At 57.4% G+C, this 24,900-nt stretch overlaps 1 protein-coding gene across 1 annotated transcript; it reads right to left on the bottom strand.

Annotated features, from left to right (window-relative positions):
* Positions 1–6,981: 6,981 nt before the first annotated feature.
* On the bottom strand, positions 6,982–24,609 carry RASAL3 (RAS protein activator like 3). The gene is made up of 18 exons (XM_077192341.1): positions 24,285–24,609; positions 22,181–22,311; positions 21,961–22,033; positions 21,061–21,122; positions 20,444–20,535; positions 20,125–20,248; positions 18,792–18,890; positions 17,372–17,923; positions 16,242–16,386; positions 15,490–15,634; positions 14,547–14,783; positions 13,407–13,608; positions 13,215–13,315; positions 11,712–12,069; positions 11,084–11,203; positions 10,135–10,304; positions 9,167–9,242; positions 6,982–8,020 (listed from the first exon to the last, which is right to left on the bottom strand). The coding sequence occupies exons 1-18, from the start codon at positions 24,607–24,609 to the stop codon at positions 7,874–7,876; spliced, it is 3,159 nt and encodes a 1,052-aa protein (XP_077048456.1). The 3' UTR covers positions 6,982–7,873.
* Positions 24,610–24,900: the final 291 nt, after the last annotated feature.

The raw sequence follows: 24,900 nt of genomic DNA, 5'->3' as shown, positions 1-24,900 counted from the left end.
GGACCCAAAAACCCCACAAGGAGCCCAAAAAACCCCAAAATCCTACAGTGATGCCAAAAGGAGCAAAGTGCTGCAGGTGAGACCCCAAAAACCCCAAAAATGCCCCAAAGACCCCATAAACACAGACAGGGGTCCCAAATACCCCAAAAGGATCCGAAAAACCCCAAAAGGAGCCCAAAAACACCAAAAGGAGCCCAAAAACCCCAAAATCCTACAGCGATCCCAAAAGGAGCAAAGTGCTGCAGGTGAGACCCCAAAAACCCCAAAAATCCCCCAAAAAACTCCAAAAATCCCCCAAAAACACCCCCCAAAATCCCACAGCCAGACAGGGGTTCCAAAAACCCCAAAAGGAGCCCAAAAACACAAAAGGAGCCCAAAAAACCCCAAAATCTGACAGGGATCCCAAAAGGAGCAAAGTGCTGCAGGTGAGACCCCAAAAATCCCAAAAACACCCCAAAAACACCCCCAAGACCCCATAAACACAGACAAGGGTTCCAAAAACCCCAAAAGGATCCAAAAAACCCCAAAAGGATCCAAAAAATCCCCAAAAGGAGCCCAAAAACACCAAAAGGAGCCCAAAAACACCAAAAGGAACCCAAAAAACCCCAAAATCCTACAGCGATCCTGAAAGGAGCAAAGTGCTGCAGGTGAGACCCCAAAATACCCCAAAAATCCCCCCAAAAACCCCAAAATCCCCAAAAACACCCCAAAGACCCCATAAACACAGACAGGGGTCCCAAAAACCCCAAAAGGAGCCAAAAAACCTCAAAAGGAGCCAAAAACACCAAAAGGAGCCCAAAAACCCCAAAAGGAGCCCAAAAACCCCAAAACCTACAGCAATCCCAAAAGGAGCAAAGTGCTGCAGGTGAGACCCCAAAAATCCCAAAAACACCCCAAAAAACTCCAAAAATCCCCCAAAAGCGACCCCCAGACCCCATAAACACAGACAGGGGTCCCAAAAACCCCAAAAGGAGCTCAAAAAACCCCAAAAGGATCCAAAAAACACCAAAAGGAACCCAAAAACCCCAAAAGGAGCCCAAAAACCCCAAAATCCTACAGAGATCCTGAAAGGAGCAAAGTGCTGCAGGTGAGACCCCAAAAACCCCAAAAATCCCCCCAAAAACCCTACAAATCCCCCCAAAAAAACCCACAAATCCCCCACAAATCCCTAAAAAACCCCCACAAATCCCCCAAAAAGCCCCAAACTCAAAAAACCCCATAAACCCCCAAAAAAACCCCAAAAAATCCCATAAAACCCCCATGAGTCTCCCCACATCACCCCGTAAATGCCCCCAAATAACCCTAAAAAAAACCCAAATAAAACTCAAAAAAAAACCCCAAAAAAAGCTGAAAAAAATCCCCCCGACCCTAAAACGCCTCCCGAAAAAAAAAAAACCCCAAAAACACAAAAAAACACCAAAAAAAATCCAAAAAAATCCTAAAAAAATAAAAAAAAAATCCAAAAAAATCACCAAATATCCTAAAAAAATCCCAAAAAAATCCAAAAAAATCCCCCAAAAAATCCCAAAAATCCTCAAAAAATCTCAGAAAAATCCCAAAAAAATCCCCAAATAAAACCCATAAAAGCTGAAACCCCCCCCAAAAAAAGCCATAAAAACCCCAAAAAAAGCCATGAATCCCCCACAACATCCCCCCAAAAAAGCTGAAAAAACCCCAAAAAATCCAAAAAAAATCCCAAAAAAATCAAAAAAAATCCCCAAAAAATCACCAAAAAATTCCAAAAAATCCTCAAATAAAACCCATAAACCCCCCAAAAAATTCCTCAAAAAAAAGCCATAAATCCCCCACAAATCCCCCAAAAAAAGCTGAAAAAAACCCCAAAAAATCCCCAAAAAATCACCAAAAAATCGCAGAAAACCCCAAAAAAAACCCATAAATTGACCCAAAATCCCATTTTTCTGTTGCAGGAGATGGAGCAGAGCTCAGCCCAACAACTCCTGATCCTATTCCGGGACGGGGGCTGCCAATTCCGGGGCGTTTACGCTTTGGGGGGGATCCCCCCGACCCTAAAGCGCCTCCCCAAAAAAAAACCCAAAAACACCACAAAAACACCACAAAAACACCCAAAAAAACCCAAAAAAATCCCCAAAAAATCCTCAAAAAATCTCAAAAAAATCCTAAAAAAATCCCAAAAAAATCCTAAAAAAATCCAAAAATAAATCCCCAAAAAATCCCCAAAAAAACCCCATAAAGTCCCCAAAAAAAAACCTCAAAAAAACCCCCATAGAAACCCCATGAATGCCCCATAGACCCCATGAAAATGCCCCGAAAAATCCCATAAATCCCCCAAAGAAATCCCATAAATCCAACAAAAAAAAACCCATAAACCCCCCTAAAGACCCCAAATAAAACCCATAAAAGCCGCAAAACCCCCCCAAAAAAACACCATAAAAAAACCCCAAAAAAACCCATGAATCCCCCACAACATCCCCCCAAAAAAGCTGAAAAAACCCCAAAAAAATCCCAAAAAATCCCAAAAAAATCCCAAAAAATCCCAAAAAAATCCCAAAAAATCCCAAATAAAACCCATAAACCCCCCAAAAAATTCCTCAAAAAAAAACACCATAAATCCCCCAAAAAAAGCTGAAAAAAAAACCAAAAAATCCCCAAAAAATCACCAAAAAATCGCAGAAAACCCCAAAAAAACCCCATAAATTGACCCAAAATCCCATTTTTCTGTTGCAGGAGATGGAGCAGAGCTCAGCCCAACAACTCCTGATCTTATTCCGGGACGGGGGCTGCCAATTCCGGGGCGTTTACGCTTTGGGGGGGATCCCCCCGACCCTAAAGCGCCTCCCCAAAAACACCACAAAAACACCAAAAAAATCCTAAAAAAATCCAAAAAAATGCCAGAAAAAATCCTCAAAAAATCTCAGAAAAATCCCCAAAAATCCCCAAATAAAACCCATAAAATCCCAAAAAATCCCTCAAAAAATCCCCCATAGAAACCCCATGAATGCCCACAGACCCCGTGAAAATCCCAAAAAAATCCCATAAATCCCCAAAAAAAACCCCATAAATCCCAAAAAAACCCCCAGAAACCCCCCTAAAGACCCCAAATAAAACCCATAAAAGCCGTAAAATCCCCCCATAAAAACCCCAAAAAAAGCTGAAAAAAACCCTCAAAAAAAACCCCAAAAAATTGCAGAAAATCTCAAAAAATCACCAAAAAATCCAAAAAAATCCCCAAATAAAACCCATAAAGTCCCCCCAAAAAAACCTCAAAAAAACGCCATAAATCCCCCACGAATCCCCCGAAAAATGCTGAAAAAAACCCCAAAAAAAGCCGAAAAAAACCCCAAAAAATCACCAAAAAATCACAGAAAAACCCCGTAAATTCACAGAAAAACCCCGTAAATTCACAGAAAATCCCATTTTTCTGTTGCAGGAGATGGAGCAGAGCTCAGCCCAACAACTCCTGATCCTATTCCGGGACGGGGGCTGCCAATTCCGGGGCGTTTACGCTTTGGGGGGGATCCCCCCGACCCTAAAGCGCCTCCCCAAAAAACCCCAAAAACACCCAAAAAACCCCAAAAAATACCAAAAAAATCCCAAAAAATCCCAGAAAATGCCAAAAAATCCTCAAAAAATCCCCCAAAAAATCCTCAAAAAATCTCAGAAAAATCCCAAAAAAATCCCAAATAAACCCCATAAAATCCCCAAAAAAACCCCAAAAAATCCCCATAGAAACCCCATGAATGCTCCATAGACCGCATGAAAATGCCCCAAAAAATCCCATAAATCCTCAAAAAAACCCCATAAATCCCAAAAAAAACCCATAAACCCCCCTAAAGACCCCAAATAAAACCCATAAAAGCCGCAAAAACCCCCCATGAAAAACCCCAAAAAAAGACATAAATCCCCCCAAAAAAAGCTGAAAAAACCCAAAAAAATCCCAAAAAATCACCAAAAAATCCCAAAAAATCCCCAAATAAAACCCATAAACCCCCCAAAAAATTCCTCAAAAAAACGCCATAAACCCCCATGAATCCCCCCAAAAAACGCCATAAAAAAACCCTAAAAAAGCTGAAAAAAACCACAAAAAATCCCCAAAAAATCCCAAAAAAACCCCGTAAATTCACAGAAAATCCCATTTTTCTGTTGCAGGAGATGGAGCAGAGCTCAGCCCAACAACTCCTGATCCTATTCCGGGACGGGGGCTGCCAATTCCGGGGCGTTTACGCTTTGGGGGGGATCCCCCCGACCCTAAAGCGCCTGTCGGGCTCGGGGCCCCGCAGCGTCCCCCTGCCCATGGTGGAGGCCCTGTACAAATACCAGTCGGACCAGAGGCGCTTCTGCCGCCTGCCCGCCCGCACCATGAGCGGCAGCGTCGACGCCTTCACCATCCCCGGCCACCTCTGGCACCCCAAAAAACCCGGAACCCCCAAATAAAAAACCCCAAAATCGGGGCTGACCCCAAAAACGATCCCGGTGTGTGTGGTTTGTGTTATTGGGGATGCTTGGGGGTGCTTGAGTGACATCAAAGGGGGCTTTATGGGGACATCAAGGCCTTCACCATCCCTAGGTACCTGTGGCACCCCAAAAAACCCGGAACCCCAAAAAAATTGGGGTAAAAACCCCAAAAACGGGGCTGACCCCAAAAATGGGTGACCCTAAAAACGATCGACTCCTGGTGTTGGTGTTTAATGGGGACATTGGGGACACTGGGGACATTTAGAGACACCTGGAATGGGTTAAGGGGGACATCAAGGCCTTCACCATCCCCGGCCACCTCTGGCACCCCAAGAAACCCGGAACCCCCAAATAAAAAACCCCAAAAGCGGGGCTGACCCCAAACAACGATCGACTCCTGGTGTCATCAATAATGGGGATGTTTGGGAGCATTGGGGTGACACTGAAGGGGGTTTGGGGATCCCTTTGTCATCCTCAGGTACCTGTGGCACCCCTCAGGGCATGGCACCCCCAAAAAACCCAGAACCCCCAAAAAAATTGGGGTAAAAATCCCAAAATCGGGGCTGACCCCAAAAACGCTCGACTCCTGGTGTTGGTGTTTAATGGGGACATTTGGGGACATTGGGGACATTTGGGGACACCTGGAATGGGTTCAGGGGGACATCAAGGCCTTCACCATCCCTGGGTACCTCTGGCACCCCAAGAAACCCGGAACCCCCAAAAAATTGGGGTAAAAACCCCAAAAACGGGGCTGACCCCAAAAATGGGTGACCCTAAAAACGATTGACTCCTGGTGTCAGCAATAATCGGGATTTAGGGATGTTTGGGGACATTTGGGACACCTGGAATGGTTTCAGGGGGACATCAAGGCCTTCACCATCCCCGGCCACCTCTGGCACCCCAAGAAACCCGGAACCCCCAAATAAAGAACCCCAAAATCGGGGCTGACCCCAAACAACGATCCTGGTGTGTGCGGTTTGTGTTATTGGGGACGGGGACATTGGGGACACCAGGAATGGGTTCAGGGGGTGCCATTCCCTCCCTGGGATGTCTTCACCATTCCTGGGTACCTGTGGCACCCCAAAAAACCCGGAACCCCCCAAAAAAATTGGGGTAAAAACCCCAAAAAACAGGAACGGGGTGACCCCAAATCTGGTCCCATTGTGTGCGATTTGTGTTGTTGGTAATGGGGACATTGGGGACATTTGGAGATGCTTGGGTGACATCAAAGGGGGCTTTATGGGGACATCAAGGCCTTCACCATCCCTGGGTATCTGTGGCACCCCAAGAAACCCGGAACCCCCAAATAAAAAACCCCAAAATCGGGACTGACCCCAAAAAACGATCCCGGTGTGTGCGGTTTGTGTTATTGGGGAGGTTTGGGGACATTGGGGACATTGGGGACACCTGGAATGGGTTCAGGGGGACATCAAGGCCTTCACCATCCCCGGCCACCTCTGGCACCCCAAAAAACCCGGAACCCCCAAATAAAAAAATCCAAAATCGGGGCTGACCCCAAACAACGATCCCGGTGTGTGCGGTTTTTGTTATTGGGGAGGTTTGAGGACTTTGGGGACACCTGGAATGGGTTCAGAGGGACATCAAGGCCTTCACCATCCCTGGGTATCTGTGGGACCCCAAAAATCTCAGAAACCCCCAAAAAATTGGGGTAAAAACCCCAAAATCGGGGCTGACCCCAAAAACGATCAACTCCTGGTGTCATCAATAATGGGGATTTAGGGATGTTTGGGGACATTGGAGACACCTGGAATGGGTTCAGAGGGACATCAAGGCCTTCACCATCCCTGGCCACCTCTGGCACCCCAAAAAACCCGGAACCCCCCAAAAAATTGGGGTAAAAACCCCAAAAAACGGGAACGGGGTGACCCCAAATCTGGTCCCGTTGTGTGCGATTTGTGTTATTGGGGATGGGGACATTGGGGACATTTGGGGATGCTTGGGTGACATCAAAGGGGGTTTATGGGGGGAAATTTGGGGTTCAGGGGGACATCAAGGCCTTCACCATCCCTGGGTACCTCTGGCACCCCAAGAAACCCGGAACCCCCAAATAAAAAACCCCAAAATCGGGGCTGACCCCAAAAAACGATCGACTCCTGGTGTTGGTGTTTAATGGGGATTTGGGGATGTTTGGGAGCATTGGGGTGACACTGAAGGGGGTTTGGGGATCCCTTTGTCATCCTCAGGTACCTGTGCTACCCCTCAGGGCATGGCACCCCCAAAAAACCCGGAACCCCAAAAAGAATTGGGGTAAAAACCCCAAAAACGGGGCTGACCCCAAAAACGATCGACTCCTGGTCTTGGTGTTTAATGGGGATTTGGGGATGTTTGGGGACATTGGGGACACCTGGAATGGGTTCAGGGGGACATCAAGGCCTTCACCATCCCCGGCCACCTCTGGCACCCCAAGAAACCCGGAACCCCCAAATAAAAAACCCCAAAATCGGGGCTGACCCCAAATCTGGTCCCATTGTGTGCGGTTTGTGTTATTGGGGACGTTTGGGGACACTGGGGACACCAGGAATGGGTTCAGGGGGTGCCATCCCCTCCCTGGGATGTCTTCACCATCCCCGAGTACCTGTGGCACCCCAAAAAACCCAGAACCCCAAAAAGAATTGGGGTAAAAACCCCAAAAAACAGGAACGGGGTGACCCCAAATCTGGTCCCGTTGTGTGCGATTTGTGTTATTGGGGATGCTTGGGGACATTGGGGACATTTGGGGACACCTGGAATGGGTTCAGGGGGTGCCATCCCCCCTCAGGTACCTCTGGCACCCCAAAAAACCCCGGAACCCCAAAATAAAAACCCCCAAAAACGGGGCTGACCCCAAAAATGTCCCCAAACGTCCCCAAAAAATGTCACCACAGCTCCCCCAAAAAATGTCCCCAGTGTCCCCTTGAAATGAGACAAAGTGGGGGCACTGGGGTGGCACTGAGGGGACACCAAGGGGCACCAAGGGGACATCAAGGGGACACTGAGGTGGCAGTGGGGGGACATTGAGGGGACACTGGGGACACCATGGGGACATTGGGAACATCAAGGGGACATTGGGGACACCATGGGGACACCGGGGTGGCACTGGGGGGACATTGAGGACACAATGGGGACACCATGGGAACATCAAGGGGACATTGGGGACACCGGGTGGGGTCACACGGAGACGTCCCCGAGTGTCCCCAAGGAGCTGGGGACAGCCCTGGTGACAACGCCATCGTTTATTCCTGTGACACTGCGGGGGTGGCGACACCTTGGGGACACCCTGGGGACACCCTGGGGACATTGCGGGGGTGGCCCCGGGTCCTGCGCAGCTCGGGGACACCTTGGGGACACCTTGGGGACATCTGTGGTGTCACACGCCGGTGGCATCGCTGGTGGCAGCCCCTTTGGGGACACCTCGGGGACACCTCGGGGACAGCCGGTGTCACACGCTGGTGGCGTCGCTGTCGTCACCAGGCTCATGGTGGCACTCGGGGACACTTTGGGGACACCCTGGGGACACCTTGGGGACGTGGCAGGGGTGGCCCCGGGCCCTGCGCAGCTCCTGCTCCAGCCCCAAGAGGCGCCGCTCCTGCAGAGGGGACACGGGGGACACCAGGGGACACAGGGGACACCAGGGGACACCAGGGGACACCAGGGGACACAGGGGACACAGGGGGACACCAGGGGACACAGGGGACACCAGGGGACACCAGGGGACACAGGGGACACCAGGGGACACCAGGGGACACAGGGGACACAGGGGGACACAGGGGACACCAGGGGACACAGGGGACACAGGGGACACCGGGGACACCGGGGACACACAGGGGACACCAGGGGACACAGGGGGACACAGGGGGACACAGGGGGACACAGGGGACACCAGGGGACACCGGGGGACACCAGGGGACACCAGGGGACACCAGGGGACACCGGGGGACACAGGGGACACCGGGGGACACCAGGGGACACCGGGGGACACCGGGGGACACAGGGGACACAGGGGACACCGGGGGACACCGGGGGACACAGGGGACACAGGGGACACCAGGGGACACAGGGGACACAGGGGACACAGGGGACACCGGGGGACACCAGGGGACACCGGGGGACACAGGGGACACCGGGGGACACCGGGGGACACAGGGGACACAGGGGACACCAGGGGACACAGGGGGACACAGGGGACACCAGGGGACACAGGGGGACACCGGGGACACAGGGGACACAGGGGACACCAGGGGACACAGGGGACACAGGGGACACAGGGGACACTTTGGTGTCATCTCTGTGTCACCTCAGTGCCACCTTAGTGTCACGCTCTGGGTCACTTTGGTGTCATCTCTGTGTCACCTTCTGTGTCACCCTCAGTGTCACCCTCAGTGTCACCCTGGTGTCACCCTCAGTGTCACCCTCAGTGTCACCCTGGTGTCACGTCCGTGTCACCTCAGTGTCACTCTCTAGGTCATCTTTGTGTCACCTTGGTGTCACCCTCTGTGTCCCCTCTGTGTCACCTCTAGGTCACCTCCGTGTCACCTTGGTGTCCCCTGTGTCCCCTCTGTGTCACCCCAGTGTCCCCTCCCAGTGTCCCCAGTGTCCCCTCCCAGTCTCACCAGTGTCCCCAGTGTTCCCAGTGTCCCCAGTGTCCCCTCCCAGTTTCCCCTCCCAGTCCCCCCAATGTCCCCAGTGTCCCCCCCATCCTCCCAGTGTCCCCGGTGTCCCCTCCCAGTCTCACCAGTTCCCTCCCTCTCTCCTCGTTGCTTTTCAGCCTCTCCAGGTCCTTCTTGCGGCCGCCCTCGGCCGCCGTCAGCCTGGGGGGACAGGGAGGGACAAACTGGGATGAACTGGGACAAACTGGGACAGACTGGGACAGACTGGGACAGACTGGGACAGACTGGGGCAAACTGGGACAAACTGGGACAGACTGGGACAGACTGGGACGAACTGGGGCAAACGGGGACAGACAGGGACAGACTGGGATAAACTGGGGCAAACTGGGGCAAACTGGGACTGGGGATGGACCAAAGTGGGACAAACTGGGACCCCAAACTGGAACCCCAAACTGGGGCAAACTGGGACTAACTGGGACCCCAAACTGGACCCCAAACTGGGACAAACTGGGACAAACTGGGACCCCAAACTGGGACCCCAAACTGGGGAAAACTGGGGCAAAACTGGGGCAAACTGGGACCCCAAACTGGGACAAATTGGGACAAACTGAGACCCCAAACTGGGACTCCAAACTGGGGAAAACTGGGGCAAAACTGGGACCCCAAACTGGGACAAATTGGGACCCCAAACTGGGACCCCAAACTGGGGAAAACTGGGGCAAAACTGGGGCAAACTGGGACCCCAAACTGGGACAAATTGGGACAAACTGGGACCCCAAACTGGGGAAAACTGGGACCCCAAACTGGGGAAAACTGGGGCAAAACTGGGACCCCAAACTGGGACTAACTGGGACCCCAAACTGGGGCAAACTGGGACAAACTGGGGCAAACTGGGCCTAACTGGGACAAACTGGGGCCTAACGGGGTCCAAACTGGGCCACCCCATTTTCGGCCACCCCCACCCCATTTTCGGCCACCCCCACCCCATTTTCGATGCCCCCCACCCCATTTTCGGTGCCCCCCACCCCATTTTCGGGGTCCCCCACCCCAATTTCGGGGTCCCCCACCCCATTTTCGGGGTCCCCACGCCCACCTGGCCGCCAGGTTGGCGGCTCGGGCGTTGCCCTCGTCCAGCTGCCCCCGCAGCCGCTCCAGGCGCTCCCGGTGCTGCTGCTCGGCCCGCGCCGCCCGCGCCTCCGCCCGCTCCAGGCGCTCCCGCAGCTCCGCCAGCTCCTCCCGCAGCGCCTCCAGCAGCCGCCCGTGCTGCGGACACCGGGACAGGGACACCGGGACTTGGGGACACCGGGGGTAACGGGGGTCTGGGGACACCGGGGGGACACCGGGGTTTTGGGGACACCGGGGGCTTGGGGACACCGGGACAGCGGCACCGGGGCTTGGGGACACCGGGACAGGGACACCGGGGCTTGGGGACACCGGGGACCCGGTTACCGGGGATTGGGGACACCGGGGGGACACCGGGGCTTGGGGACACCGGGGGTAACGGGGGATTGGGGACACCGGGGGGACACCGGGGATTTGGGGACACCGCCCGCTCCAGGCGCTCCCACAGCGCCTCCAGCAGCCGCCCGTGCTGGGGACACCGGGATGGGGTCACCGGGGCTTGGGGACACCGGGGACCCGGTTACCGGGGCTTGGGGACACCGGGACAGGGTCACCGGGAGGGGACCGGGGGCTTGGGGACACCGGGGACCCGGTTACCGGGAGCTGGGGGCACTGGGCACGAAGTTACCGGGAGGTGTCACCCAGCCTCGGTCACCTCCCCCCGTGCTGGGGACACGGGGACAGGGGCACCGGGGCTTGGGGACACCGGGGGACACCGGGGATGAGGTTGCCGGGAGGTGTCACCGACCCATGGTCACCTCCTCCCGCAGCCGCCCGTGCTGGGGACACCGGGACAGGAACACCGGGGGGACACCGGGGGACACCGGGGCTTGGGGACAGCGGGATGAGGTCACCGGGGCTTGGGGACACCGTGGGACACCGGGGGGACACCGGGGGACACCGGGGGACACCGGGGTTACCTTCTCGAGCGGCCTCAGCCCGTAGAGCTCCCCCGGCGCCGCCGCGTCCTCGGCCAGGCGCTGCCACGGCACCGAGGGCTTGCGGGGCAGCGACGCCGACGAGCGGAGCTTCCCCCGGGGCTGCGACAACGGGGACAGCCGGTAACGGCCGGTAATGGCACCGGACACCCGGGAATGGCACCGGGACAGCCGGTAATGGCCCGGTAATGGCGCCGGGACAGCCGGTAATGGCACCGGGACAGCCGGCAATGGCACCGGGACAGCCGGTAATGGCCGGTAATGGCACCGGACACCCGGGAATGGCCGGTAATGGCACCGGGACAGCCGGTAATGGCACCGGGCCACTCATTGAAGTCCCGTCAATGTCACCACACCCCCGTTAATGCCACCACACCCCCGTTAGTGTCACCACACCCCCGTTAATGTCACCACACCCCCGTTAGTGTCACCACATCCCCGTTAATGTCACCACACCCCCGTTAACGCCATCACACCCCCGTTAATGTCACCACACCCCCGTTAATGTCACCACACCCCCGTTAACGCCACCACACCCCAACCCCTCATCCCGGTGCCCAAACCCGTCCCCGCCCCGCCCCGGTGCCGCCGTGTCCTCCCCGCCACTCACCGCGCCATCCCCGGTCCCCGGCGCTCCGGTGCCACCCCCGGGCGGTGCCGGTGCCACCTGGGCCGCGCTGTCACCGCACTCGGGCGGGCACCGCGTCCCCTTCCCCTGCGCCGGCACCGACTGCGTGCGCTGGACGTGGCGGCGGCGCCGGGCCGGGACCACCGGGGCCGGGCCCGGGATCGGTTCCGGTGTCCCCGGGGGTGTCCCCGGGGGTGGCACCGGGGGTGGCGCCGCCGTTGTGGCCTCGTCGTGGGCGCGGAGGCGGCGGACGCTGGTCAGGGATTGGCTCTTGAGGAGGGGGCTGTGCTTGGGGAGGTCCCGAGGGGGGAGAAATCCCGGCCTGGGGGCGTCCGAGGGGCTGGGAGGGGACAGACAGATGGACAGATGGACAATGGGGACAATGGGGACAATGGGGGGGAGTGGGGACAATGGGACAGATGGACAGGGGGACAATGGGGCAATGGGGACAATGGGGACAATGGGGACAGATGGACAATGGGGCAATGGGGACAATGGGGACAATGGGGCAACGGGGACAATGGGGTGTGAGTGGGGACAGAGGGACAGATGGACAGGGGGACAATGGGGACAATGGGGACAATGGGGCAATGGGGACAATGGGACAATGGGGACAATGGGGACAGATGGACAGATGGACAATGGGGACAATGAGGGCAATGGGACAATGGGGACAATGGGGACAATGGGGTGTGAGTGGGGACAGAGGGACAGATGGACAGGGGATAATGGGGCAATGGGACAATGGGGACAATGGGGACAGATGGACAGATGGACAATGGGGACAATGGGGACAATGGGACAATGGGGGGGTGTGAGTGGGGACAGGGGGACAGATGGACAGGGGGACAATGGGGACAATGGGGACAATGGGGTGTGAGTGGGGGTCATGGGGACAGGGGGACAATGGCGATCACAGAGACCCCAAATCTTGGTGGGATCAAAGGGGACCCCAAACCCTGGTGGGATCAGAGGGACCCCAAACCCTGGTGGGATCACAGAGACCCCAAACCCTGGTGGGATCAGAGGAGACCCCAAACCCTGGTGGGATCACAGAGACCCCAAACCCTGGTGGGATCAGAGGAGACCCCAAATCTTGGTGGGATCTGAGGAGACCCCAAACCCTGGTGGGGCCAGAGGAGACCCCAAATCCTGGTGGGACCAGACCCATCTCCCAGTCCCAGATTGGACCAGAGGAACCCCAAATCCTGGTGGGATGGGATCCATCTCCTGATCCCGAATGGGGTCAGAGGGACCCCAAACCCTGGTGAGATCTGAGGGACCCCAAACCCTGGTGGGACCAGACAGAGCCCAAATCTTGGTGAGACCTGGAGGACCCCAAACCCTGGTGGGACCAGACCCATCTCCCAGTCCCAGACGGGACCAGAGGAACCCCAAATCCTGACACCAACGTGTCCCCGTTGTCCCCAGATGTCCCCAGGTGTCCCCAGGTGTCCCCAGGTGTCCCCAGGTGTCCCCAGGTACCTTCTGGCGGTGGAGCTGAGGCGGACGGACACGGGGACAGGTGTCCCCTCCCTGATGGCCCTGAGGATGGTGGGCAGCGGCTCCAGCTCCTCCTGCGTGGCCTGGAGGACACCACGGGGACATCACGGGTGGAGCCCGATGGACAAGGAGGTGACGATGGGGACAGAGGGGCGGTGGCAGCGGCGGTGGCACCTGGTCCAGGCTGGAGAAGATGTCGCAGAGCAGCAGGTGGAGCGTGGCCAGCTCCAGGGCCAGGTCCACGACGCCGTCGTAGGTGGCCATGTGGGCGCTGGCCTCGGGCGAGGCCACGGCCTGCAGGAACTCGGTCATGGTGGCCCAGCTGCGCTCCAGGAAGTCGTTCATGAAGGTCATGTAGGGTTCCTTGTCGCCGAACCTGGGGCCAGCACCGTGGGGACACGGTCAAGGGGTCATCACCGTGGTGACATGGTCAAGGGGTCATCACCATGGTCTTGGTCAAGGGGTCATCATCATGGTTTGAGGTCATCATCATGGTCAGGGTCACCATCATGGTCATGGTCAAGGGGTCATCACCATGGTCATGGTCAAGGGGTCATCATCATGGTTTGAGGTCATCATCATGGTCAGGGTCACCGTCATGGCCATGGTCAAGAGGTCATCACCATGGTCATGGTAAGGGGTCATCACCATGGTCATGGTCAAGGGGTCATCGCCATGGTCTTGGTCAAGGAGTCACCACCATGGTCATGGTCAAGGAGTCACCACCATGGTCATGGTCAAGGGGTCATCACCATGGTCACTTGGTCCACCATCATGGTCAGGGTCACCACCATGGTCTTGGTCAAGGGGTCACCACCATGGTCAAGGGGTCATCGTCATGGTCATGGGTCACTGACATGGTCATGGGTCATCATCATGGTCATGGTCAAGGGATCACCACCATGGTCTGGGGTCACTGACATGGTCATGGGTCATCATCATGGTCTGGGGTCATCACCATGGTCTAGGGTCACCATGGTCAAGGGGTGATCATGATGGTCAAGTGGTCACCACCATGGTCAAGGGGTCACCACCATGGTCTGGGGTCATCATCATGGTCATGGTCAAGGGGTCACCACCATGGTCAGGGCCCAATGCCATGGTCATGGTCAAGGGGTCACCACCATGGTCTGGGGTCACTGACATGGTCATGGTCAATGGGTCAACACCATGGTCTGGGGTCACCATCATGATCACTCGGTCCACCATGGTCACTTTGTCCACCATCATGGTCATGGGTCACCGTCATGGTCAAAGGGTCCCAGATCCCAGCCGGGGATGTCCCCACCACCCCACGCCCCCGTGGCCACCTACGTGGTGAAGTTGGCCAAGTTCTGGATGACCTTGGCCACCAGCGTGAGGCTGCGGGCGGTGGCCTCGCCGGGGTACTCCTGGACCAGGCCGAAGAGGCTGGGGGACATGATGGCCGGGCAGAGGAACCTCAGGAAGAGCGAGGCCGACACCAGGCGCTGGCCGATGTCCTCCTTGCCGCGCGCCGCGCACGCGTCCCGCCACGCCGCGAACACCTCGGCCAGCTCCGACGGGAAGGACCTGCCCAGGCACGGCGTGGTGGGCACGGGGGACGCGCCAGGGCCACCACGGGGCGGTGGCATCGTGTGGGGGGCGGTGGCATCGAGGGCTTTTTGGGGTTGTGTGAGTGTGGAGGCCACCAAGCTTGACCCCGTGTCCGTCATGACGTCCAGCCCGATGTCCATCCCCATCTCTGTCACCCATGGTTATCTCCAGACTTGTCCCCAGGTCCATCCTGATGTCCATCCCCATCCCAAAATTGTCCTTGGGTCCATCCCGGTGTCCATCCCCATCCCTGTCTCCAAACTTGTCCCCAAGTCCATCCTGGTGTCCATCCCCATCCCAAAATTGTTCATGGGTCCATCCTGGTGTCCATCTCCATCCCAAAATTATCCTTGGGTCCATCCTGGTGTCCATCCCCATCCCAAAATTGTCCCCGCGTCCATCCTGGTGTCCATCCCCATCCCTGTCACCCATGTCCATCCCCAAACTTGTCCCCAAGTCCATCCTGGTGTCCATCTCCATCCCAAACTTGTCCCCAGGTCCACCCTGGTGCCACCCCAGGACGGTGACAATCCCTGACCCCTGGTACCCATCCTATCCCTGATCCCACCTCCATGTTCCAGCTCCTCCCAGGTTCTCCAGACCCCGATGCCACCCCGATGCCACCCCAGGTGTCCCCATGTGTCCCCAGGTGTCCCCAAGGTGTCCCCAAGGTGTCCCTCACTCGGAGCCGTCGCTGATGCGCCTCAGGGTCTCCTCGCACACCTGCCGCAGGTGCTGCTGGTGCTCCAACAGCTCCAGCCCCGAGATCTTGCTGGGGTCCACCTCGAAGCTCTCCTCAGAGCTGCAGAGCTGGGCCACCACCTCCCCTGGGGACAGGGGACAGCCCGTGAGGGGACCAAGGGGTCACCAGGGTGGGGATGGACGGGAGGAACCCAAAACGCGTCCCCATGAATGGTCAGAGGTGTCCCACAACTCGTGAGAGGACCAAGAGGTCACCAAGGTGTCACCACCACCTCCCCTGGGGACAGGGGACAGCCCGTGAGGGGACCAAGGGGTCACCAAGGTGGGGATGGACAGGAGGAACCCAAAACACGTCCCCATGGGTGGTCAGGGGTGTCCCACAACCCATGAGAGGACCAAGAGGTCACCAAGGTGTCACCACCACCTCCCCTGGGGACAGGGGACAGCCCGTGAGGGGACCGAGGGGTCACCAAGGTGGGGATGGATGGGAGGAACCCACAACACGTCCCCATGGGTGGTCAGGGATGTTCTACAACCCATGAAGTGACCAAGGAACCCACAACACGTCCCCATGGGTGGTCAAGGATCTCCCACAACCCACGAAGGGACCAAGGAGTCACCACCACATCACCACGGATGGTCAGGGCTGTCCCACCACCCCGATGTCCATCCCACCCGAGGTGTCCCACCCCCTGCCACGCCCTGGGATGTCCCTGTGTCCCCTGGGCGTACCCAGCGTGTCCTGCAGGTACTTGGCCCCCACCAGCTTCATGTACTCGTCGATGGCCTTGGTGGCCAAGGTGTTCTCGCGGAAGATCAGCGCCTCGTGCTCGTCGAGGCGGTCGAGCTCGGCCACGCCCAGGTCGATCAGGAAGGACTGCGGGGACAGGTGGGGACAGTTTGGTGGCACCTGGGACACCCCAAGGGGTTTGGTGGCATTTGGGACACCCCAAAGGGTTGGTGGCACCCAGGACACCGAAGTGAGCAGGTCAATCAAGCGTGATGGGTGTTCTGGTGTTCTTCTGGGTTGGGTTTTACGTGAATGCTGTGGTGGCGCAACTCATTCAACTCAACCCAACCCAACCCAACCCAACCCAACTCAACTCAATGCAACCCAACCCAACCCAACTCATTCAACTCAACCCAACCCAACTCAACCCAATCCAACCCAACTCATTCAACTCAACACAACCCAATCCAACCCAACTCAACTCATTCAACTCAACCCAACCCAACTCAACTCAATGCAACCCAACCCAACTCAACTCAATGCAACCCAACCCAACTCAACTCATTCAACTCAACCCCACCCAACCCAACTCAATGCAAGCCAACCTAACCCAACGCAACCCAACCCAACTCAACTCATTCAACACAACCCAACCCAAATCAACTCAACTCAACCCAACCCAACTGAACCCAATTCAACTCAAGTCAACGCAACCCAACCCATTCCATTCTTGCTCAACCCAATGCATCCAACCCAACCCAACCAAACTCAACCCAATGCATCCATCCCATCCCATCAAACCCAACCCAACCCAACTCATCCAACCCAACCCAACCCAACCCAACGCATCTAACTCATCCCAACTCAACGCATTCAACCCATCCCATCTTCACCCAACCCAACTGAATCCTACCCAACTCATCAATCCCAACCCAACTCATCCTCACCCAACCCAACCCATCCCAACCCTACCCAACTCATCCCAACCCCTCTTTGCTCAACCCAACTCATCCAACCCAACCCAACCGAACCCAACCCATCCCATCCTCACCCAACTGACCTCATCCAACCCCATCCATCCCAAATCCACCCAAGCCAACTCAACCAACCCACCCCACCCGACCCAACGCACCTTGGCCTTGCCGGTGCTCTGCAGCACGCGCACCAGGGCTCCGGCCAGCTCCTCCTTGTGCCGCGCGGCGATGGCCGGCTCCAGCCGCCCGCACAGCTCCCGGTAGTGGAAGGTGATGAACTCCGCCAGCTCCTTGTAGCGCACGATGGGCAGCACCCTCACCTGCCGGTAGCGCCCGCGCAGCCGCAGCGCCGGCGCCGGATCGGAACCGGCGCCGCTCAGGGCGTACCAGCGCTCCAGGGGCTGCCGCGCCGGCGCCGCCAGCTCGGCCAGCGGGATGGTGACCGAGGCCACCGGCTGCCCCCCGGCAGGGTCGTCGTGGTGGTGCTGGTGGCACAAGGTGACGGTGAGGGCGCGCGCCGGCGGCAGCGCGGCCAGGTGGAAGAGCTCGCCCCAGAAGAGCTGGCCGTCGTCGCCGGGCGGCTTGGCCGTGGAGCGGGCGAAGACGGCGCCGTCCAGCTGGAGGTGGCAGCGGAGGCGGCGGCGTGGAGGGAGGTGGCGGCCCTCGAAGAGGAACAGGGACAGCGAGAGGTCCAGGCGCTCGCAGTTGTCCTGGGGGACAGGGGGACAGGGGGACAGGGGGACAATGGGGACAATGGGGATAAGGGGACAAAGGGGATGGACAAGGGGACAATGGGGATAAGGGGACAATGGGAGAAGGGGACAAGGGACAAGGGGACATGGGGACAATGGGGATGGACAAGGGGACAAAGGGACAATGGGGACAGTGGGGATGAGGGGACGGGGGACATGGGGACAAGGGGGACAATGGGGACAATGGGGATAAGGGGACAATGGGGATAAGGGGACGGGGACATGGGGAGAAGGGGACAATGGGGACAATGGGGATGGAGAAAGGGGCAAGGGAGAAGGGGACAAAGGGACAAAGGGACAATGGGATAGTGGGGATGTGAGTGGGGGTTGTGGGGACAGAGGGACAATGGGACAGAGGGACAGTGGGGACGTCGGTGGGGTCAGGTCATGGGGACAATGGACAAGGGGACAAAGGGACAAGGGGATAGTGGGGATGTGAGTGGGGGTCATGGGGACAATGGGACAAGGGGACAAGGGAGAAATGGACAAGGGGATGATAGGACAAGAGGACAAGGGGACAAAGGGGATGGGGGTGGCGGTTGTGGGGACAAAGGGGACAAAAAGGGGACAAGGGAGGATTTGGGTTGGGGACAGAGAATTCTGACAGGGGAGGTGGGGATGGGGACAGGAGGGGACACATGGAGGGGACAGGAGGGGGCACACGGGGACACTGAGGATGCTCCACACTGAGCAGTTCGTGCCTCAGTTTCCCCACCCAGCCCAAGCACAGGAGAGCACAATGAGGGGGCTGGGGGTGGCTGAGGTGTCCCCGAGGTGTCCCGAGGGTGTCCCCAGGGTGTCCCCAGGGTGTCCCCAAGGGTCCCACCTGGTTGGGCTGCGCTGCCCGGCGCAGCTCCTCGATCCAGCGGTCGCGCTCGGCCAGGGAGGAGCAGCCAAAGGAGCGGCTGCACTCGGGGGTGATCACCTGGGGACAGAGGGGACACTGAGGGGACACTGAGGGTGACAGGACATGGAGGGGACATTGAGGGTGACAGGACACTGAGGGTGACAGGGACACTGAGGGGACACTGAGGGTGATGGGACACTGAGGGTGACAGGGACATTGTGGAGACAATGAGGGTGACAGGACACTGAGGGTGACAGGGACATTGTGGAGACAATGAGGGTGACAGGGACATTGTGGGGACAATGAGGGGGCAGTGAGGAACACAGAGGGACAGTGAGGGGACACTGAGGGTGACAGGGACAATGAGGGGACAGTGAGGGACATTGAGGGTGATGGGGACAATGAGGGGACAGTGAGGGTGACAGGACACTGAGGGGACAATGAGGGGACAGCGAGGGGACAATGAGGGGACACTGAGGGTGACAGGGACATGGAGGGGACACTGAAGGTGACTGGGACAATGAGGGGACAGTGAGGGACATTGAGATGACACTGAGGGTGACAGGGACATTGAGGGGACACTGAGGGGACACTGAGGGTGACAAGGGCATTGAGGGGACCCTTTTTGGGGTTTAGGTGCCCTTTTTGGGGTCTGGGTGCCCCATTACGATCCCTGGGGTGCCCTGGGTGCCCTTTTTGGGGATTTGGGTGCCCATTTTTAGGATTTAGGTGCCATTTTGGGGGGTTTAGGTGCCAATTTTTGGGGGGTTTAAGCACCATTTTTTGGGGGATATAGGCGCCATTTTTCATGGTTTAGGTGCCATTTTTTGGGGTTTAGGCGCCATTTTTTGGGCGTTTAGGTGCCATTTTTTGGGGGGTTTAGGCGCCATTTTTTGGGGGTTTAGGTGCCAATTTTTGGGGGGTTTAAGCACCATTTTTTGGGGTTTAGGTGCCATTTTTTGGGGGGATTTAGGCTCCATTTTTAGGGGGTTTAGGTGCCATTTTTTGGGGGGTTTAGGTGCTGTTTTTTGGGGGATATAGGCGCCATTTTTTGGGGATTTAGGCACCACTTTTTGGGGGTTTAGGTGCCATTTTTTAGGGGTTTAGGTGCCATTTTTTGGGATTTAGGCACCATTTTTTGGGGGTTTAGGTGCCAATTTTTGGGGGGTTTAAGCACCATTTTTTGGGGGTTTAGGTGCCATTTTTTGTGCGTTTAAGTGCCATTTTTTGGGCGTTTAGGTGCCATTTTTTGGGGGTTTAAGCGCCATTTTTTGGGGTTTAGGTGCCATTTTTTGTGGTTTTTAGGCCGTACCTGGAAGCAGAACCTCTCCCCGACCAGGCTGCCGTGCACGGGCCGGACGATGACGTTGTCACCTGTGAGGTCCAGCTCGGGTGGTGGCACCAGGGACTCGCGGGATCCGCTGCGGCTGGAGACCCTGAGGGGACAGAAATGTCACCAGGACACCAAAAATGGGACAGAAATGTCACCAGAACCCCCAAAACTGGGACAGAAATGTCACCAGGACCCCAAAAATGGGGACAGAAATGGCACCAGGGCACCAAAAACGGGGACATTGAGGTGACACTGAGGGGACAGGGGTGGGTGTCACCAGGCCAGGAGTGTCCCCTACCTGTCACCCTCGGGCGCTGCCACCACCCCGGGGTCATTTTTGGTGGCACCGCGGCTTCTCCTGTCCCGGAGGAGCCTCTTCCACAGCAGCCCCTGGGGACAGGGACAGGGATGGGGACAGGGGACAGGGATGGGGACAGGGACAGGGACAGGGATGGGGACAGGGGACAATGGCAAGGACAGGGGCCAGGGACAGGGATGGGGACAAGGGAGGTGACAGGGATGGGACAGGGACAGGGGACAGGGATGGGGACAGGGACAGGGACGGGGACAGGGAGAGGGACAGGGACAGGGGAGGTGACAAGGACAGGAATGGGACAGGGATGGGGACAAGGGAGGTGACAGGGATGGGACAGGGACAGCTCCGTGTCACTCCCAGAGTGGTGAAGAAGGGACAAGGAGGGGGACAGGGATGGGGACAGGGACATGGGAGGGGACAAGGACAGGGGAGGTGACAGGGACAGGGACAGGGACAGGGACAGGGGACAGGAGACAGGGACAGGGGACAGGAGACAGGGACAGGGACAGGTGACAGGGACAGGGACAGGGACAGGGACAGGGACAGGGACAGGGACAGGGGACAGGGACAGGGACAGGGCAGGGCCAGGCCGGTCCCACCTTGACGTTGCTGAACTGGGAGCTCGGGGGGGGCTCAGTCCGGGGGCTCCTCTCGTCCAAATCTGGGGGGGGGGAACTCAGCACCACCAGTGCCTCCCAGTGCCCCCCAGTGCTCCCAGTAACCCCCAGTGACCCCCAGTAACCCCCAGTGCTCCCCAGTAACCCCCAGTGCCCCCCAGTAATTCCCAGTAACCCCCAGTATCCCCCAGTGCTCCCCAGTAACCCCCAGTGCCCCCCAGTAACCCCCAGTGCCCCCAGTGCCCCCCAGTAACTCCCAGTAACCCCCAGTGCCCCCAGTAACCCCCAGTATCCCCCAGTGCTCCCCAGTATCCCCCAGTGCCCCCCAGTGCCCCCAGTAACCCCCAGTATCCCCCAGTGCCCCCCAGTGCCCCCCAGTGCCCCCCAGTGCCCCCCAGTAACCCCCAGTATCCCCCAGTGCCCCCCAGTATCCCCCAGTTCCCAGTCCCAGCTCCCAGGGTCACGGAGTGAAGGGTGACACGGGACACAGGACGCAGGGACAGGGACAGGGACAGGGACAGGACATGGGACAGGGCACAGGACAGGGACACAGGGACAGGGACAGGGACAGGGACAGGGACAGGGACAGAGGACACAGGACAGGACACAGGACACAGGGACACAGGGCAGGGACACAGGGACATGGGACAGGACACAGGGACATGGGACAGGACACAGGACAGGGACAGGACACGGGACACAGGGACATGGGACAGGGACACAGGGACAGGGGACAGGACACAGGGACACAGGCCACCCACCCCACCCCATGCCCACAGGTGCCACCCCCCTGTGTGTCACCCCCTGTGCCACCCCCCCTGTGTGTCACCCCCTTGTGTGTCACCCCCTGTGTCACCCCCTGTGCCACCCCCGTGTCCTCACCAGGGTCCCTCCTGCACAGGTTGGTGGCATCAGAGGTGGCACTGCCAGCACAGGTCCTGCTGCGCCAGGGGCCCTGGGGACACCAAGGTGTCACCACGAGGTGCCACCACCCCCGGGGACACCACGAGGGGACACCACGAGGTGCCACCACCCCAGGGGACACCAAGGTGTCACCACGAGGTGCCACCACCCCGGATGTCACCAGGATGTCCCCACTCACCTGCTCGTCCCTGGCCAGTGGCACCAGGTGTCCGTCCAGCAGCGAGAACTGGGACACGTCCCACACGGTGGCATCGGGTGGCACCGGGGATGTCCCCAAGGGCGGCACCGGGGATGTCCCCAAGGACGGCACTGAGGGGACAGAGCGGGTGGACACGGTGGCATTGTCACCCATGGAGGGGACAGGAGGCCGTGGAGGTGACACCAGGGTGGAGGTGACACCAAGGGACAGGTGGCCATGGAGGTGACACCAGGGTGGAGGTGACACCAAGGGACAGGTGGCCATGGAGGTGGCACCAGGGTGGAGGTGACACCAAGGGACAGGAGGCCATGGAGGTGACACCATGAGTGTGGTGACACCAAGGGAGACATGGCCATGGAGGTGGCACCAGGGTGGAGGTGACACCAAGGGACAGGTGGCCATGGAGGTGACACCAGGGTGGAGGTGGCACCAAGGGACAGGTGGCCATGGAGGTGACACCATGAGTGTGGTGACACCGAGGCCATGGAGGGGACTTGAAGGTTGAGGTGACACCAAGGCCATGGAGGTGGCACCATGGGCAAGGTGACACCAAGGGACACAAGGCCATGGAGGTGACACCCAAAACCCCTCATCCCATAAATCCATCACCCCAAAATCCTTCATCCCTACCCCAAAATTCCATAAACCCCAAAATCCATCACCCCAAAATCCATCACCCCATAAATCCATCACCCCAAAATCCTTCATCCCTACCCCAAAATTCCATAAACCCCAAAATCCATCACCCCATAAATCCATCACCCCAAAATCCTTCATCCCTACCCCAAAATCCATCACCCCATAAATCCGTCACCCCAAAACCCTTCACCCCCACCCCAAAACTCCATAAACCCCAAAATCCATCACCCTAAAACCCCTCACCCCATAAATCCATCACCCCCATTTTTTGGGGTTTAGGTGCCATTTTTTGGGGGGATTTAGGTGCCATTTTTGGGGGATTTAGGTGCCACTTTTTGGGGGATTTAGGTGCCACTTTTTGGGGTTTAGGTGCCATTTTTTGGGGGATTTAGGTGCCACTTTTTGGGGTTTAGGTGCCATTTTTTGGGGGATTTAGGTGCCACTTTTTGGGGTTTAGGTGCCATTTTTGGGGGATTTAGGTGCCACTTTTTGGGGGATTTAGGTGCCATTTTTTGGGGTTTAGGTGCCATTTTTTGGGGGATTTAGGTGCCACTTTTTGGGGGGTTTAGGTGCCATTTTTTGGGGGGATTTAGGTGCCATTTTTTGGGGGGATTTAGGTGCCACTTTTTGGGGGATTTAGGTGCCATTTTTTGGGGGATTTAGGTGCCATTTTTTGGGGGATTTAGGTGCCACTTTTTGGGGGATTTAGGTGCCATTTTTTGGGGTTTAGGTGCCATTTTTGGGGGGATTTAGGTGCCATTTTTTGGGGTTTAGGTGCCATTTTTTGGGGTTTAGGTGCCATTTTTTGGGGGATTTAGGTGCCATTTTTGGGGGATTTAGGTGCCATTTTTTGGGGGATTTAGGTGCCACTTTTTGGGGTTTAGGTGCCATTTTTTGGGGGATTTAGGTGCCACTTTTTGGGGGATTTAGGTGCCATTTTTTGGGGTTTAGGTGCCATTTTTTGGGGGATTTAGGTGCCACTTTTTGGGGGATTTAGGTGCCATTTTTTGGGGGGATTTAGGTGCCACTTTTTGGGGGATTTAGGTGCCACTTTTTGGGGTTTAGGTGCCATTTTTTGGGGGATTTAGGTGCCATTTTTTGGGGGGATTTAGGTGCCATTTTTTGGGGGATTTAGGTGCCACTTTTTGGGGGATTTAGGTGCCATTTTTTGGGGGATTTAGGTGCCATTTTTGGGGTTTAGGTGCCATTTTTTGGGGGATTTAGGTGCCACTTTTTGGGGGATTTAGGTGCCATTTTTTGGGGTTTAGGTGCCATTTTTGGGGGATTTAGGTGCCACTTTTTGGGGGGTTTAGGTGCCATTTTTGGGGGATCCATCACCCCAAAATCCACCGTCCCCACCCCGAAACCCACCCCAAAACCCCTCACTCCTCCTGTCCCCTCCTGTCCCCTCCTGTCCCCAGGTGTCCCCAGGTGTCCCCCGCACCTTTGGCCACCTTGCACGGGGCCGAGATCGCCCTCCGGAACAGCGACCGCCGCGCGCTGGCCTTGGCGACCCCTCTGTCACCTCCCCTGTCGCCACCTCTGTCGCCTCCCCTGTCGCCGCCGCCTCTGTCGCCGCCTCTGTCGCCGACAGCGTCGGGGTGGCTGTGGGAGCGCCTCCAGCCCTGCAGCCGCGCCCAGCGCCGGCTCCCCGGGGACCCCCCGAGTTTTTGGGGGTCCCCGCCCGTCCCGGGGGTCGCCGTGCGCCACTTGTAGGATTTCAATAGGGCGGGGGGCGACAGGGGAACCGCGGGGGCGTCCGGATCCATCTGTGGGGCGGGGGAAAAAAAAAGGGGGGAAAAAGGGATTTTGGGGGGCGGTGGGGGGGGAAGATTTTGGGGTTGGATTTGGGGTTGTTGGGGTGGGCAGAGGGAATTTTTGGGGTCGGGGGGAGTCAGTTTTGGGGGGTTTAGGGGGTGGATTTGGGGTTGGGGGAGCAAGTTTGGGGTTTGGGGTGAGTCAGTTTTGGGGGGTTTATGGGGTGGGGGGAGTCGATTTTGGGGGGTTTAGGGGGTGGATTTGGGGTTGGGGGCGAACAGCGGGAGCAATTTTGGAGGGTT

This window comes from Agelaius phoeniceus, chromosome 32 (genome assembly GCF_051311805.1).
Source record: "Agelaius phoeniceus isolate bAgePho1 chromosome 32, bAgePho1.hap1, whole genome shotgun sequence".
NCBI classification, from domain to species: domain Eukaryota; kingdom Metazoa; phylum Chordata; class Aves; order Passeriformes; family Icteridae; genus Agelaius; species Agelaius phoeniceus.
The sequence above is the reverse complement of the archived record's forward strand: the minus strand, read 5'-3'. Positions and strand labels throughout refer to the sequence as shown.